Consider the following 17,284-nt stretch of genomic DNA (forward strand, 5'->3'; position numbering starts at 1 on the left):
AACATGGTGCTAGGCTGAATTAACAGAAGGATAGAATCCTGGTTCTTCGTTTCTAGCTTTGTGCCCTAACCACTACACTACAATTAGTCCTTGCTTAGTGACCACAACTAGGATTGGCAACTGTGGTATAAAGTGAGACATCACGTGGCCAGTGCTTCTGACTTCTCCATTGAGTCTGCTTATCAGAAGCTGATTTCCAAATGAGGAAATGTCAGTCATGAGACTGTGGGGATGCTATGATGGTTGTAAGTGTCGCTTAACAACTGCCTGGCTCTAAAGTTATTTTTCACCACCATCGTACATTTGAATGGTTGCTAAGCCAGGCAGTTGTTAAGCAGTTGCTACTCATTACTGCCAGATGGTCTCTGCTCTTAACTATGTACATATATACAAATGAGGAATGTTTGCAGGAATTTGCAGGAATTTTAAATAAAATTCTTTCAATATCCTCAAGTTTGGAACAAGGTTTCATTTGACTAAGGCCTTAACTAGTTAGTGGTGAGAGGTCACTTAATAGAATGGAATGGAATGGAGTGGAGTGGAGTGGAATGGAAGAGTAGAGTAGAGTAGAGTAGAGTAGAGTAGAGTAGAGTAGAGTAGAGTAGAGTAGAATAGAATAGAATAGAATAGGACCTTGGAGGTGGTCTAGTCCAACCCCCTTCTCAGCAGTCTGAATAATCACCAGCCCAGCAAGGCAACAAGGATGGGTCTCTTTAGCATTTTGCAGAAGAAAGCAATGCAGACATCAGACACAAGAGGCAAAAAGCATAAAGACTGTCAGTTGGAAACAGTTCTGGGAGTTAAGAATTTACATGTCTTTATTAATTATTAGATGTTATTAGTGCATGACTAAGGAGCTGGGAAGTGTTCTTTTGAAGTAGTGTACCCAAATTAGCTCGCAAAATAAATAAATAAAACAAATTCATAATGTCTGCTCTAATGAATTTTTCTAAATACACAAATCACACTTTATTAAGGCAGTCGATCTTTTAACTGTAAAAATATTATGACTGTGACACTGGGGAAATCCATTTAGAACGATAAAACATTTGGGACTCTTTTTTTTTTCTTTCTTCGAACCCAAAGGAACATAGGAAAGGATCTACTGATGGAGGCTTGAGATCTTCTTGGGCTGTTCATTTGTCCGTCCATCTATCCACCATTCCAAAGAACTGCCCAAATTCTGGGCTGGATGGAACCAAATTAGGTGGACGAAAGAGAAGCTGGAAGAGGAAAGATTTACTTTGATTGTAGATCATGCTAGAACCTGCAGATGAAAAAGAAATCCAGAATAGTTTCTAGTTTTGTTTTAGTACCAGTCTCTAGTTTAATGAAGAGAAGGACTCGGGGCGACAGGATAGCACATGTTCCAATATGTCAGGTGTTGCCACAAAGAAGAGGGAGTCAAACTATTCTCCAAATACCAGAAGGCAAGATAAGAAGCAACGGATGGAAACTAATCAAAGAGAGAAGCAACCTTGAACTAAGGAGGAATTTCCTGGCAGGGAGAACAAATAATCAGTGGAACAACCTGCCTCTAGAACAGTGGTTCTCAACCTGTGGGTCGGGACGCCATTTGGGGTCGAATGATCATTTCACGGGGGTTGCCAAACAACGCAGTCTGCCATTTTTTCCCCCTTTTCCTTAGCTGTGCTACTCCCTTTTATTCTATTGGCTTTTGAAAGCCAATAGAATAGACTCTCATGAATAGAGTCTAATTCTATTGGCTTCCAATAGGAATTGTCCAGGCTGCCTCTGCCCTGCTGAGCCCGCCAAAAGTCCCATTCTGCAAACGGTGCTGCACCCGTTGAGTAGTCCTCGACTTACGACCGGTTGAGTAGTCCTCGACTTATGACCGGTTGGGGGGTCGCGGCATTAAAAAGGTTGAGAACCACTGCTCTAGAAGTTGTGAGTACTCCATCAATGGAGGTTTTTAAGAAGATATTGGACAGCCATTTGTCTGAAATGGTATAGAGTTTTCTGCCTGAGCCGGGAATTGGACTAGAAGACCTCCAAGATCCCTTCCAACTTTACTGCTACTACTACTACTACTGCTGTTGTTGTTATTATTATTATTATTGATCATCACACAGTCAGCCAGATGTTCAGACTGGATTTGGCATTTTGTCTACCTATCGAGTCCTTACCCAGGACCTGGGATAGGCAGATGTGGATGTTTGATGGGATTACAGGTATCGTCGCAGGATGGAAGCAGTTCTTAGTAAGGCCGCCTTTTGCAATTGATTAATGGCAAACTTGTCAATGCCAGTTTTGGTGTTCAAGTGGTGCTCCAGTTGTTTTGGGATTGCACCCAAGGCGCCTATTACTGTTGTTTTTGTTGTTATTATCATTATTATGATGCCCCTGATGCACCCTATGGAGAAAACATTTGGGTGGGGTTGTAATATTGTTGAGTGCTTCCTTGTACAAAGCTACCTTCCACCTCCCATCAGAGTGTCCGTGTGTCTCCAAAAACAGAGCCTATCCATTATTTAATGCTTCCCAATGCATTGTAGACACACAATTACAAGACAAACTGGAGATGGTCCTAGAGCCGTTGTTGGTTGATTTATTTATTTAGCCTATGGCATTTCACCTAGATTAGTAAAACACAATAAAATGTAAATGTTAAAAAAAGATCTATATGTTCAAAGACCAAAGTCTAGGCCATTGACCCAAGTTGGTCTGTCCCACTTGGAAGCGGGTGATGCTATCTCTGAAAGAGCAAGAGAGAGAGAGAAACGTCCATGATGCAGGAGAGGAAAATAAAAACCATAGCTCATCCTTTTCTCTGCTGTGGTTCCCTGGAGAGGGTGGGTTAGTGACATGGTTGTTAAGTGAATCTTCTTGTCAAAAGGTCACAAAAGGGGATCACGTGACCTCAGGGCACTGCAACCCTCATAAGCTTGAGTCAGTTGCCAAGCACCTAAGCTTTGATCAAGTGCCCACAGGGGATGCGGCAAAGGTCGTAACGGTAACCAACGGTCATCGGTCACTTTTTTTCAGTGCCGTTGTAACTTTGAACGGTCACTAAATGCACTGTTGTAAGTTGAGGATTACCTGTATTTCTTTCTTTCTTTTTATGGTGTCGGTGGAGAGACTTAAGAAGATAGGCCCGAGGCATCCTCAACTCTTGAAAAGCATTTTCTCCTTCCAAGGAAATGATGAGATTGAGGATGTTGATGACTCTTGACGATTCTATGGGCCATGTCTTTGAATTCCAAAAGGAGAGTTGTATGGTCATCATATTCAAGATAGTTGATTGTTTCTCCCCCCAATCTTTACCCCAGTTTTTGATTCTTCAAGAGATCGAGCTTCCTCATGACCATTTAGGCATACAGGTGGAATAACAGAGTGGAGAGAATGCACTCCTTTGTCTACATTAAACCAATCGATGTCTCCATAGGGTGTTTGCAAATTATGTTAACCTAATTTGCACATATTATGCATTGCACATATTATGCAATGTTCCCCCCCCCTTTAACAAGAATAAGAGCCGAGGTGGCGCAGCAGTTAGAGTGCAGTACTGCAGGCCACTTTAGCTGACTGTGTTCAGCAGGTCAGCGGTTCAAATCTCACCGGCTCAAGGTTGACTCAGCCTTCCATCCTTCCGGGGTAGGTAAAATGAGGACCCAGATTGTTGGGGGCAATGTAAATATATAGATATACATTGCTTACTGGTGTACACCGCTTAGAGGGTGCTTGCACTTAAAGCGGTATATAAGTCTCATAAATAAATAAATAAATAAATAAATAAATAAATATGTATCTTTTTATCTTGGGAGATGGTAATTTTGCTTTCAAAAGCAGGAATCCCCTCTAAATTGAGCTCAATCTCAACCTTCTGGAATACCCCAGATGCCCTCTGAGCCGGTGGGACCCACACATTCCTGATGTAGCTTCCTGGGTATGTTAACAGTTCCCGTGTGCCATTTTAAGACATGGGCGTGATCCATTGGCACGCTCTTGAGTCTCCAAACTGCAGTCTGGGCTTAGACCACAATTCCCTAGCTGACCACCATGAATGGTCCAGAAGACCTCATAGACACTCTTCCGAAATAGGCTGCTTTCCAGAAACCACTTTTAGCTTTTAATTCATCCGTCCTTTTCTTTTTATTCCCTCATTGCTGTGGTCAACTCTCCCATTATGTAGATACGTTTTGGTGCTTTTTAATTGTATGACTCAGAAGCCTTAGCGTACATCAGTGTTTATATAAGCCGCATACATGCCTATTTTCTCTTCCTTTCCTATTACTTAAAAGTCTGAATTAAATGCTAAGTTGATTTTTTTTTTTTGGCGGCTGTTCTTATTTAAAAATGAGAGTTAGGAAGCAAAAGATATCATCAATGCAAATGTATATTATGCAATGTTTTTCCCCTTTAACAAGAATATGTATATTTTTATCTTGGGAGATAGTAGCATAAAATTAGGATAGCAGAGGGAATATTAGTGCTGTGGCTTGTGTATGTTTCTGTGTGCATAAGCATGCTATGCTCTTTGTCAGCCCAGATTCTTCTCTTGGCACCAATGGATGTTCAATTGAAAGACACTGGCTTGGAAAATTGAAGGATTTTGGGGGGGGGGGAAATAATAATTAACGAACACTTCTTTTCTGCACTGATATACCAAAGTACAGATGAAGAAATACCCACACATTATGCATATAGTCCTCCTTTGTCAACAAGACAAGATGCCTTGTCAAAATCATTGCAGAACACATCTACGTTGAGTTTGTGTACATCTATTGAGATGTGTGACCTCATTCTAAGGGGCTGCCACAAAGAAGAGAGGGGTCAGCCTATTCTCCAAAGCACCAGAGGGCAGGACAAGAAACAATGGATGGAAATTAATCAAGGAGAGAAGCAACCTGGAATTAAGGAGACACTTCCTGACAGTAAGAACAATTGACCAACGGAACGGCTGGCCTTCAGAAGTTGTGGGTGTGTCATCACTAGAGGCTTTTAAGAAAAAACTGGACAGTCATTTAGCCGAGGTGGCGCAGCAGTTAGAGTGCAGTACTGCAGGCCACTTTAGCTGACTGTGTTCAGCAGGTCAGCGGTTCAAATCTCACCGGCTCAAGGTTGACTCAGCCTTCCATCCTTCCGGGGTAGGTAAAATGAGGACCCAGATTGTTGGGGGCAATGTAAATAAATATATATATATATATATATATATATATATATATATATATATATATATATATATATATACATTGCTTACTGGTGTACACTGCTTAGAGAGTGCTTGCACTTAAAGCGGTATATAAGTCTCATAAATAAATAAATAAATAAATCTGAAATGGTATAGGTCAGTGATGGCGAACCTTTTAGAGACCGAGTGCCCAAATTGCAAACCAAAACCCACGTATGTATCATCGGGTGGCCCATTGGGTGGGCATGGCCCATTGGGTGGGCATGGCCCTTTGAGTGGGCATGGCTTTGGTAGTAACGGCAAACTAAGCGGGACTAAAAAGTTCAATCAATCAATTCCAATTTTGCGAGATCTTTTTTTTCCGTGAGAAGTTGAAATTAATTGATTGAACCTTTTTTTTTTTTTTTTTTTTTTTGCAGATGGCGGAGGCCTAAAGTGAAAAGCTTTTATAAAACCCAGCTGAAGGCCTAGGACTGGGGCATGCCATAGGCTCGCTACCATGGGTATAGATTCTTCTTTTTGGGTGGAGGGTTGGATTGGAGGACCTCCGAGGTCCCTTCCTACTCTATTACTCTGTCATTCTCCTGATGTAAATTTCAAATTGATGGTACTTAGATGACATTAGAGTTTAGATTTCTAGCACCGGTTGTTTTTAAGCCAGCGGGGCAAATTTGGGCAAGTTGTAGGAAGTCTTACAAAATAAGCACCATGGGAGACTAGTACAATAGCTGATGAGGGTGTGTGTGTGTGTGTGTGTGTGTGTGTGTGTGCACGCGTGCACGCGTGCAATTACAAATCCAATTACCAGAAGGTAAAGTGGTAACGGTAATACCCTTCATGTCCTCTGGCTGGGAGGCTCTCTGTCACTCCCCCTTTGCCCCCCTTTGGAGAGGGACCTTTTTCCAAAGCAAGCCCAGTACTGTAATCTTCTCCGTTCATTTCCCTACAACCTTACAACCAGCTTTTGGCTCCTGATGGGGTTTTAAGATACGCTGGACATAGATAGTGCTGGAGGTTTCCAGCTTGCCCATTTTCTTTTGAATTGTTTTAGTTAAAAGAATTTTTTTAATAGAAGCATGGTGGGAAGGGGACCTGGGCAGCATCTAGAGCAGCAGTTCTCAACCTGTGGGTCGCGACCCCTTTGGGGGTCAAACGACCCTTTCACAGGGGTTGCCTAAGACCATCGGAAAACACATATTTCCGATAGTCTTAGGAACTGAGACACCGCTCCTCTAACTGTCTCCACACGGCTTTGAGCTGAGGGCTGTTGCAGTGCCAGATTCGTTTCTGTCGAGTATCTCCTAAGGGAGGCTGCGCTGCTTCGTGGCCCTTTCCACGGAGGAGGCTGAACTAAGCTCTGCTGGCACTGTCGCCCTCTTGGTTCTCTCTCTCTCTCTCTCTCTCTCTCTCTCTCTCTCTCTCTCTCTCTCTCCCTCCCTCCCTCCCTCTCCCCGCCTGGGCGCTTCTCCAACCAGGCTGGGTGGAGTCAGTGGAGCGGCCTTCCTGCCCCCCCTCCCCGGCCAGCTGGAGCTGGGCAGGTCGGCAACCTTCGGAAGTGAGGCGAGGACAGGCGAGGTGCGCTGAGCCCCGGGCGCGGAGGTTGAGTGGGCGGCGTTGGTGCGTGCTTGGAGAGTCCTTAGGGTTGGGGTCACCACAACATGGGGAACTGTATTAAAGGGTCGCGGCATTAGGAAGGTTGAGAACCCTGATCTAGAGAGTACCTCCAACTTCTTATTCCTTGCCTTTGTTCTCATTCATAGATTTTTGTGGGTTGGGTTTTCTCACTTAAAGAGAACTCCTTTATCTCCTTGGTATCTTGTTGCACTTAAAACCAGATTGTAGGATTTAAAATCCATGATAACTAGAGTACAGTCAGCTTCTACGCTACAAAAATGTGGTATGAGCAGAAAGATCGCTGCTGAAGGTCATAAGCGGCATCCATAGGGAAGAAGATCTTAATACCTTGGCTGAAAATTACTTGGGAGCTGTGAAAATTAATATCAAAACCTTGAACCTGACTTGACTGAGGCATCTCTTGGACTGTTTTAAGACTCATTTATTGATTTATGTATTTATAGTTATATGCTGCCCATCTCACCGGTAAAGCAACTCTGGGTGTCTTACAAAATGTTAAATTGTGCTGGTTGAATAAATTGCCATATACTAAGCTAGATATTTATTCATTATTATTATTATTTGTTATAAACAATTCAAGGCAGCGAACATACCTAATACTAATTATTAATTTTTCCCGACAATAACAATGAAGTGAGGGAGAGCAACTGGCCCAAAGTCACGCCGCTGGCTTTCCTGGCTAAGGCAGGACTAGAATTCACTGTCTCCTGGTGATTGGCCCAAAGTCACCCAGCTGACTTTTATGCCTAAGGCAGGACTAGAACTCACAGTCTCCTGGTGATTGGTGTAAAGTCACCCAGCCGACTTTTATTCCCAAGGCAGGACTAGAACTCACCATCCCCTGGTGATTGGCCCAAAGTCACCCATCTGGCTTTCATCCTAAAGTGGGACTACAACACATCATCTTCCAGTTTTTAGCCTGGTGCCTTACCTACGAGACCAGGGGTAGGCAACCTTGGCTCTTTTCTTTTTTTTTTTTTTTATTGAAAATTTTTAAAATTTTTACAAATATACAACCAAAAAAAAATCAACCCTCACACCATCCCTCCCAAGCCCACCCCTCCCTCCCCCCTTGGCTCTTTTCTGACTCGTGGACTTCAACTCCCAGAATTCCTGAGCCTGGTCCAAGAAATTACTTCTTGGAACCACCACAACGATTGGTTTCACCTTATTCAAAACCAGAAAGCCTGTTTTCTAGAGCACAAGCCATGCCAGATTATGGTGCAGTGGTGTGTAAACCCAGTCTCAGTAATGGCAGTTGCTTCCTCCTTGAGTTTCTCCCTTTCTTTACTTCTCCCTCCTTCATTTAACCTAAATTAATAGTACATTCGCTTCCCTGTTTCCATGTACCCCCTCCTGTTCCCTGCCATCTCATCCTTACTCTCTTTCCTTGTTGCCAGCAGAACAATAACGGTCTCATTCGGACTTTGGAGGGGGGAAAAAAATCAGCTCAAGAATCTGTGTGAATTTAGCCTGTGTAGTATAAGCTGAAAAAAAAATGTGGAACCCTCCCACCCCCTCCCACCTCTTTCATAAGACAGTCCAGTGATGAAAGGGGTAATGTATAATAGCCCTATTAAAAGACAGCACTCTGGCTGGAGGCCTTGGCTCCCACTGAGTCTTGCAATGAAATTTTGGAAGATGCCAGCTTGCTGCTCTTTTCCTCTCCTCAAAGAAGTGACAACAGTTTTGCTGATGGAGATTTAAGAACCTGGAAAAGAGTTGGAGGTGTGCATCATCCTAGCTTGCAGGTCAAGTTTTTGTTGGCCAACTGTTGACCCTCAATGACCATATTGGTCAGTTTGGAAGGGGATATGAGTTGGGAGGACTTGTCTTCTTCCTAGCTTTGGGGTGGGAGGGGATACCTCATCGGTGGAACCCGTGCCAACATTTCCTGTTGAGCGTGTAAGAGCCGGTGATGAGCAAGACTTGGCTTGGAACTTGAGAGAGCAGGTCCTACAGTGTGATTTAACCTAAGGCAGTTGAGGATGTTGTCGTGCTTCCATTTCTAGAATAATGTGGGTTAGTAATTCTCTCCTGGATAACTGCTTCACAACTTTTCAGCAAAGTGCAGTACAAAACCAACTAGTCTGGTTTTGCAATCTATCAAGTTCATTGGGGAAAGGATGGTGACTCTTCTTTTTAATGCTCCTCATAATTAGATTCCCAGCATACCATACATTGCAAAGGAGAGATTCACAGTTTGTTTTAATGGATGAAAAATCTTGTAAAAAACCAATATTATTTTCAGGAGTTTCTTGTTTCGCAAGAGGTGAATAACGAGTAATGTATAAGTATCCCCCTATTTTTTTCCTCTGTCTTCTTAATATGCTGTTGGATTTTAAACGTTCTCCTTTGAGTTTGTGATCATCTGACTTTGTTTAATCGTAAATATCTGAAGATGTTTCAGACATAATAGTAATGTTTTGTGACTAATAGCAAGTTTACAAAGACAATGGGTAGACCATTGAAGATAATGAAAGCAAGATTGTTTACATCCAGAGGAATTTTGTGGTCTGGTCCTACCAAAATTAATGTTTGCGCACAATTCTATTGTTGTGTCTGTGTTTTAAGCTGGAGCAGATGTTGAAATAGAATGGTGAAACAGCTGGATGGAAGAACAAAGTCATCTCATTTTCAATTTTATCGCAGGAACGTTCCTTTTTTTTTTTTTTTAAAGCTCACCACAATTCTAAACAAGAATTTCAATGCTTGTTTTCATCCATCCTTTTTCATCCTTCTTTTTGTTCCTCAAATAAAACACTTAGGTAACCTTATCCCTGATCTAAAAAAAGGCAAGCAATTGGCTTTCCACTAAACAGGCAAAACTGCACAGTGGACCTGTCTAAATATAGTTCCTCGTCAAAAGTCCAACCCTTTGTTGGTTATATCTCAGACATTTATCATTCTTATTCAAAAGATGCTTGCTTTTTTCTGGTTTCTTTTCAGCTCTCTCTCAATTCAGTTGGGGTAGCTAAGCAATTAGGACAGTATTTCTCAACCTTGACAATTTTAAGGCATGTAGACATGCCTTAAAATTGTCAAGGTTGAGAAACACTGAATTAGGAGAAGGTGAATGGGGAAGAGAAGAGAAGCAGGAAGTAGACCTCCAGAAAAATTAAACAAAATAAATAAATAAAAGCCACGAGCTGGTTTGAGGTCTGTTCAGCAAACATTCATTATAACTGGGTGTATGTTAGTTTGTAAGTCTCTCTTTCTCTCTTTGTGTAAATGCATTTTAAATGACATGGCAGCCAGTATCATATTATTGCACTGTGATTCTATTCTATTCTATTCTATTCTATTCTATTCTATTCTATTCTATTCTATTCTATTCTATTCTATTCTATTCTATTCTAATGTCTATTCTATTCTATTCTATTCTAATGTTTATTCTATTCTATTCTATTCTATTCTATTCTATTCTATTCTATTCTATTCTATTCTAATGTTTATTCCATTTCTATTCTATTCTATTCTACTCTATTCAACTCTACTCTGTTCTGTTCTATTCTATTCTATTCTATTCTATTCTATTCAACTCTATTCAACTGTTCTATTTTGTTCTGTTCTGTTCTGTTCTATTCTATTCTACTCTACTCTATTCAGCTCTACTCTGTTCTATTCTATTCTATTCTACTATTCTATTCTACTTTATTCAACTCTATTCTATTCTATTCTATTCTATTCTATTCTATTCTATTCTATTAACTTCTCTTCTCTTCTATTCTCTTCTACTCTACTCTACTCTATTCAACTCTCTATTCTGTTCTGTTCTGTTCTATTCTTAATTCTATTCTATTCTATTCTTACTCTGCTCTACTCTTATTTTATTTTTTTATTTTATTTTATTATTAAACTTCTGTGCCATCCATCTCGCCAAGGCATCTCTTACAACAGCTCACATTTAAGAGCAATCGGCCTCGTGAAGTTATGGCTGGCCTCTGCAGATGTCTTAGATTACATTTTCTAATGTACTTAATGAGTGCATGTGTGTGGGTGTATACACACACACACATACACACACACACACACACACACTCTCATATTTGGCATATAATAATCTGGAAAATGGAAGTCTTTGCGCTATACTTTGGTTTGGGGATACTTTGTGTTAAAGGCTGGCTGGTGTGTAATCATTTGATAGGAACATAAATTGTCTTTTTATTGCTGAGTTCACCCAGCTCACTAAGCCATGATTTACAGGTGCCTGAGATAGCCCCATATTTACTGGCTCTTCGGTTACCGTACCTTGGGTGGCTTCCCGTGTCACACTGTGCCAAAATAAGCAAAAATAAGCAAACCTATGGGCAATGTTTGATTTTGATTACACCTTGGGCAATAAACCAAGTTGAAAAAAAAAATCTACATTTCAGGGCCAAAGTTTTGTTTGGCCCGATGAGAGGAAAGTACAATTCAGATCTCAGCTTCGTTTAGTCTCCCAGAATTAAAGGGGATATTTTGGGGGGGGGGGCTTTTTTTAGGGGCTCTTGTGAAAGTGTTGTACTGAGAGGCAAATGGTACTTCAGACTTTACAGGGAGTCCTCGTCTGACAAGAGTTTATTTAAGGACCGTTTGAAATTACGGTGGCATTGACTGTTTTTCATACTTACAAAGGTTGCGGCAATTCCCTGGTCACGTGATCACAATTCCAGATGCTTGGCAACTGACTCATATTATGACGGTTGCAGGGTGCTGGGATCCCGTTTTGCGACCTTCTGCCAAGCAAAGTCAGTGGGGGAAACCGCCTTCACTTGAACAATTGTGTTACTAACTTAACAACTGCAGTGATTCCCTTAACAATTAAGATGGGGCAAAACTCACTTAATAACTGTCTCACTTAGCAACAGAAATTGTGAGCTCCACTGCGGTTGCAAGCCCGAGGACTGCCTGTATTCTGAGAGCATTGCAGATCAGTTTTATGAATGAGTAGAGTAGAGTAAGAATAGAGTAGATTTAGAGTAGAGTAGAGTTGAGGCGACCTCTTTTGTTTGTTAATGTGATTATTTATATATATAAATAAAAATTAAAAAAAAACACACAGTTAAGTGGTTTGGGATGATTCTTGTGAAAAATCTGCTTATTCTTCCCTTGAACCTCACTGTAGCTTTTCTGCTTTCTTTCAGTCGAAGAGGGTGAAACACCAGACTTTACACTGAACTGGGACTCGACCGTAACCCAATCAGGTAAGCACAATAAATTGCTCAGCTCGAAATATATTTTGGTCTTTACTCTCAACCCAGCCATTGCAAGGCGGGGACTAGATTGCTTCCATATGGCTAATAAAACCCAAAGACTAATATTGCTCCGCTCTCTGGAGAACTGGTGCGCTGTACCTAGCTATGACTTTTTCATACAGAGCAGCTACAAAGTTTTTTGCAATGGTATCATGGCACTTTCATTCTGAGGTAATTATACAATAACGGGTGTGAGTGGGATTTCCCCTTCTCTTTAATCAAGTGTAAATTCGATGCTGTAGTATTTTGTGTTATCCCACTGCATTGGGTCTTCCTCTCCTCCTCTCCTCTCCTCTCCTCTCCTCTCTCCTTCTTCTCTTCTCTTTTCTCTTCTCTTCTCTTCTCCTCTCCTCTCCTCTCCTCTCTTCTCTTTTCTTCTCCTCTCCTCTTCTCTTCTCTCCTCTCCTCTCTCCTTCTTCTCTTCTCTTTTCTCTTCTCTTCTCCTCTCCTCTTCTCTCCTCTCCTCTCCTCTCCTCTCTCCTTCTTCTCTTCTCTTCTCTTCTCTTCTCTTCTCTTCTCTTCTCTTCTCTTCTCTTCTCTTCTCTTCTCTTCTCCTCTCCTCTCCTCTCCTCTCCTCTTCTCTTCTCCTCTCCTTTCTCTCTCTTTTCTTTTCTTCTCTCCTCTCTCCTTCTTCTCTTCTCTTCTCTTCCATTTTTTCCTCCTCTCCTCTCGTCTCTCTCCTCTCCTTTCCTCTCCTCTCCTCTCCTCTCCTCTCCTTTCCTTTCCTCTTCCCCTTCCTCTCCCTTTCCCTTTCCCTCTCTCTCCCCTTCTCCTTCCCTCCCTCCCTCCCTTCCCTCCCTCCCTCCCTCTCCTTCCTTCCCTTCCTTTTCCCGTTCAAATGGTTGAACTTCGAAATCACATTAAGCTAATTTTTATCTAACCAGTTAACTAGATTCCCGTTGGGGGTTCCGGTTTTGAATGGAGAAACAACATGTGAGAAATTCTGAGAATTCAGAATATCCCACAAAATGATCTGGTTTAGCAGGTGGAAGTTTTCCCCCTCCCTCCCCTCACACAGGGGTCAACAGAGAAGGGCAAGAGGGGTGATGTTGGTTTGAGCCAGGGCACGAAATGAAAAGCAAAACATGGTTACTCCATCTTTTATTGAAGCTCTACATCACTTGACTGGTTCCAATGCAAACAGGAAGATCATAAAGTAACGTAATGAAAGTTCAGCCCAAGGGAACCGCAGGACCGGTTTTGGGGACTGTACGTCGCCATGGAGGCATTCCGCACATAATATACTCGGTTGTACCTTATGGCTTTTTAATGGTTTCATCCTCCGTCCTCCAGCTTCCCATCTTGTTCTACTCAAAAGTCTCGTGTATGGTGTTTATCTTCTGCTCGGGGAGAATATGTGCTTAACGTCCTTCTTTACAAAGTGACATTCTATCACTCCAGTTGGTTTATAAAATAATAAAATTGTATCCCCGACAAGAAAAAAAATGGAGAAGAGCGCAGAAATCCTTCAGGTTAAATATTTGATTTTGTTACGATCCAGAACGTTGACTTTGAGTCTTGGCTAGCTGAGAAATGCATACAAGTAGCCCTTGACGTACGAACACAACGGAGTCCAAAATTTCTGTTGCTAAGCGAGACAGTTGACAAGTGAGTTTTGCCCCCATTTTACAAACTTTCTTGCCACAGTTGTTAAGTGAATCACTGCAGTTGTTAAGATAGCAACACAGTTGTTAAATGAATCCACCTTCTCCTTTGACTTGGCTTGTTAGAAGGTCACAAAAGAGGATCACATGACCCTGGGACACTGCAACCATCATAAATATGAGCCGGTTGCCAAGCGTCTGAATTTTGATCACGTGACCGTGGGGATACAATGGTCGTAAGTGTGAAACATGGTCCTCCATCACTTTTTTCAGTGCCATTGTAACTTTGAGCCGTCTGTAAACAAATGGTTGTAAGTCAAGGACTCTCTGTGTGCTCTTTTTGTTGGAGGTAATTTCCTTTCTTCATCTTGATTTTGTCTCCTCCTCCTCCACATCTTGAGGATAGCTCAACGTCCTCAACACTTAACAGGGATTCTCACAATCTCCACAGTCCTCCGTGCAGATTTTAGAACTTCAGCTACCCCTAGCTCCATTTTAAGAAATGAGACAGTTACGAACAACTGTTAAAAGAATGGCCTTTTTATTTTGCCTTTTAAAAAACAACAACATCCACCACAACCTTACGTACTAACTGACAGAGTTAAGCTTTGCTTTTCATCTCATCTTCCAAAGAGCCTAGAGAGACATTGTCTTTTGCCTGTAAGAGATTACTTCCTCTGACTGAATTTTAGTTCATATCTGGGCAAATCCAATAGAAGCCAGAGTGCTTTTCTTTCGAACGGTTAAGCTGCTAGCTGAAGTGACAGGAAATCTCCTGGGATTCAGGGTTCTGTGAGAGGCTGACATCCTGTGGCTGCCTCACCTTAAGGACACAGAGAACTCCCCCCCCCCCAAAAAAATTAAGTTCTTTGAGAGGTGGGTTTCTTTCAGAGCCCACCGCTGTATTCCGTACGGTGGTGCTTTAAGCACACTTGTATCTGTCATGGAAACAGACATTGCGTAAATCGATTTTAACGTCCCGGATGATGTGGTATTATAGGTGTGCACCACCTGCTGCGGGAACAAAACTTCTCTTCCAAATGAGCAGGCGTCTGGCTTCTTTCCTTGATGCTTCCATGGATTCCATTGCTTTTGTTCGGAGAACCATGGACAATGCAATGTACAACCGCAAGCTGTATCGCCAGAAAATATTTCTCGAAAAGGCGGTTACGGGGGTGGTACTGTAATAATTCAGGCATGGAGTTATCCATAGGCTTGCCATTCTGCAGCAAAATGAGATAGTACTGCAAGAGATTTTGGAAACTATTGCAAGAGTGCAGAGAAGATCATCAAAAATGATTAGGGGGCTGGAGGCGAAAACATACGAAGAATGGTTGCAGGAATTAGGTATGTCTAGTCTAGGGGGGAAAAAAGGACTAGGAATGACATGATGACAGTGTTCCAATATTTGAGGGGCTGCCACAAAGAAGGGGAGTCAAGCTATTCTCCAAGGCGCCTGAAGGCAGGACAAGAAGCAACAGATGGAAACTAACCAAAGAGAGAAGCAACCTGGAACTAAGGAGAAACTTCCTAACAGTGAAGACAATTAACCAGGGGAACGGCTTGTCTTCAGAAGTTGTGGATGCTCCATCACTGGAGGTTTTTAAGAAGAGACTGAACAGCTACTTGTCTGACATGGTATAGGGTCTCCTGCTCTAGCAGGGGGCTGGACTAGAAGACCTCTGAGATCCCTCCCAGCTCTATTATTCTATGTTCTATGCAATGGTGTTTTAAGTGGATTTCAGGACTCAGTTATTTGCAGGTCTCCTAGATAAACTAGGAAGCTGAAGATGAGGACCCATCCACAAATCTACATTTAGATCAGGGGTCTTCAAACATGGCCCTTTTATGACTTGTGGACTTCAACTCCCAGAATTCCTCAGCCATCGTACCTCCATTCACCTAAATCTCACCCCTCTCCAAATAGGATACAAACTTTTAGCCATTTTAGTGACATCACCTGGTGGTTTCCTCTGATTGAACCAAAGGTGCAAATTGTGTAAATTGTGAAATTTTCTGTCCTCCCTGTAAAATGTAGACGACAGATCATAAAAATGAATTGTGCGCATCACCCTGAACCAGAACTAAAGAAGCAATGCTTAATACGCTAAAGTGACGTCAATAAATTGTGTCTTATTTAGCAAATTGTGGCTGTATGCAATGTGTGAAGCTGGATCCTGGTTAATACCCTATAATATGATTTGGGGATCTGGAAGTGAACCAGATTTGGGTGGAAAGAATAAAGACAGTTTTAGTTTTAAATCATACTAGGAACTCAGTTTGGGACTTTGGCACAATGTTTTATATTTGTATCTAGGAAGTCACCTGAAACAATGTTTTCTATTTTGCATTTGTTAGCTTGACTTCTCTTGATTGTAGCTGGTCATTGGCCAAAATAAAGACTGACTACAGATTTTTTTTTTAAATTGAATTAATAAAATTTCAAACCTAAAAAAAGAAATAAAAGAATAATGGGGAAAAAAACTTCAATATGCATCCAGATTGAAATAGAGGCAGGGTTTTAAAGAGAAGTAAAAACATTTTGAACATTCATATTCCATATTATTATCCAAGGGGCCATTTATAGTGATGAAGGAAATTTAAAGGAATAAAAACCTTTTGCAATATGTAAACGACCGTAGCTTTGCATTATCACAGCTACCATCTTGATCTTCTGCATCAGGAATCCCTACAGTGGCTAAGATCATTATCCAAGCATTTGAAATTTCCCAATTTCAAATTTCCCAATTTCCTGAACACTTTGCATCCAAAGAGCGGAGTAATTGTGTCTTACCATAATTTGTTTATAACTCCGTCCATGCACTCTAGGAAGGAATCCATTTATATGGTATAATTTTAGCCAATTTTATTTTATGGATTTTCTTCACTGCCAATTCTTGATAACTTCCTGGAATACTTTTAACAAGAATTCTTACGTAACAATCTTTTTTTTTTTAAACTCTTCCTGGGCTGAATTCAAGCATTGCACTGACCTATCATTTGCTGAATTAGCCATAGTTTACAGGATTCGCATAACACTAATTCATGGTTTATAAATCTAAGTAGCCAGTCATGAAGCAATTGTATTCAGGGTTATCAATTGTCATGAATGCTTGTAAATGTAATTGTGAGCCGTTGAGATATTGCAGTTCTTAATCATGCAGGAATCGGGAAAGGATCCAATCTGTATTTTTCCAAAGGAGAAAAGATGTTTCATATCACCAAATATTCTCCCCCCCCCCTCCTCTGATCGTCCTGTTAGGTTTGGGGAAATAATAATTGCAAGAGTCATTTGGGGAAAAGTGGGGAAGCCCTGAACGGAAGGCAATGAGTAATTGGTCAAAGAAATATGAGTCACACAAGCACATTTTTTTTGGAAATTTGTACTTCTGGCTATGAAATGAGCTGTGATGGAAAACCTTCTTTTGCTCATCCTCTGGACCCGCACAGAAAAACAGGGAAACTAGTATTGTAGTGGAACTTTTCTGCAATTGCTAGATGCATTTTTCAGCCTCAGTTTTTGAGAAGGGACAAAAATAAAGCAGGCTGTGATATACGGTTCTTTCCTGGCACCTGCTTTCTTTCCAAATTGTTCACCAGCCAGTCTTCGTTTTCTCCGGACAGACATGTGCTAAAGATATCCCTCTGCAGGAAAC

The 17,284-nt window shown here is 41.5% G+C and overlaps 1 protein-coding gene across 2 annotated transcripts in view; it reads left to right on the forward strand.

Moving 5' to 3' along the window:
- The window catches only part of ZNF423 (zinc finger protein 423), a 259,669-nt gene that overhangs the window by 42,348 nt on the left and 200,037 nt on the right, over window positions 1-17,284 (forward strand). For both annotated transcript variants that reach the window (XM_039352432.1, XM_039352433.1), the window contains exon 2: window positions 11,914-11,973. In XM_039352432.1, the coding sequence (XP_039208366.1) occupies window positions 11,914-11,973 (60 nt within the window). The remainder of the gene's footprint in view (window positions 1-11,913; window positions 11,974-17,284) is intronic.

Source organism: Crotalus tigris, unplaced genomic scaffold (assembly GCF_016545835.1).
Source record: "Crotalus tigris isolate CLP2741 ecotype Arizona unplaced genomic scaffold, ASM1654583v1 scf7180000018432.44079421565:4894166, whole genome shotgun sequence".
Lineage (NCBI taxonomy): Eukaryota > Metazoa > Chordata > Lepidosauria > Squamata > Viperidae > Crotalus > Crotalus tigris.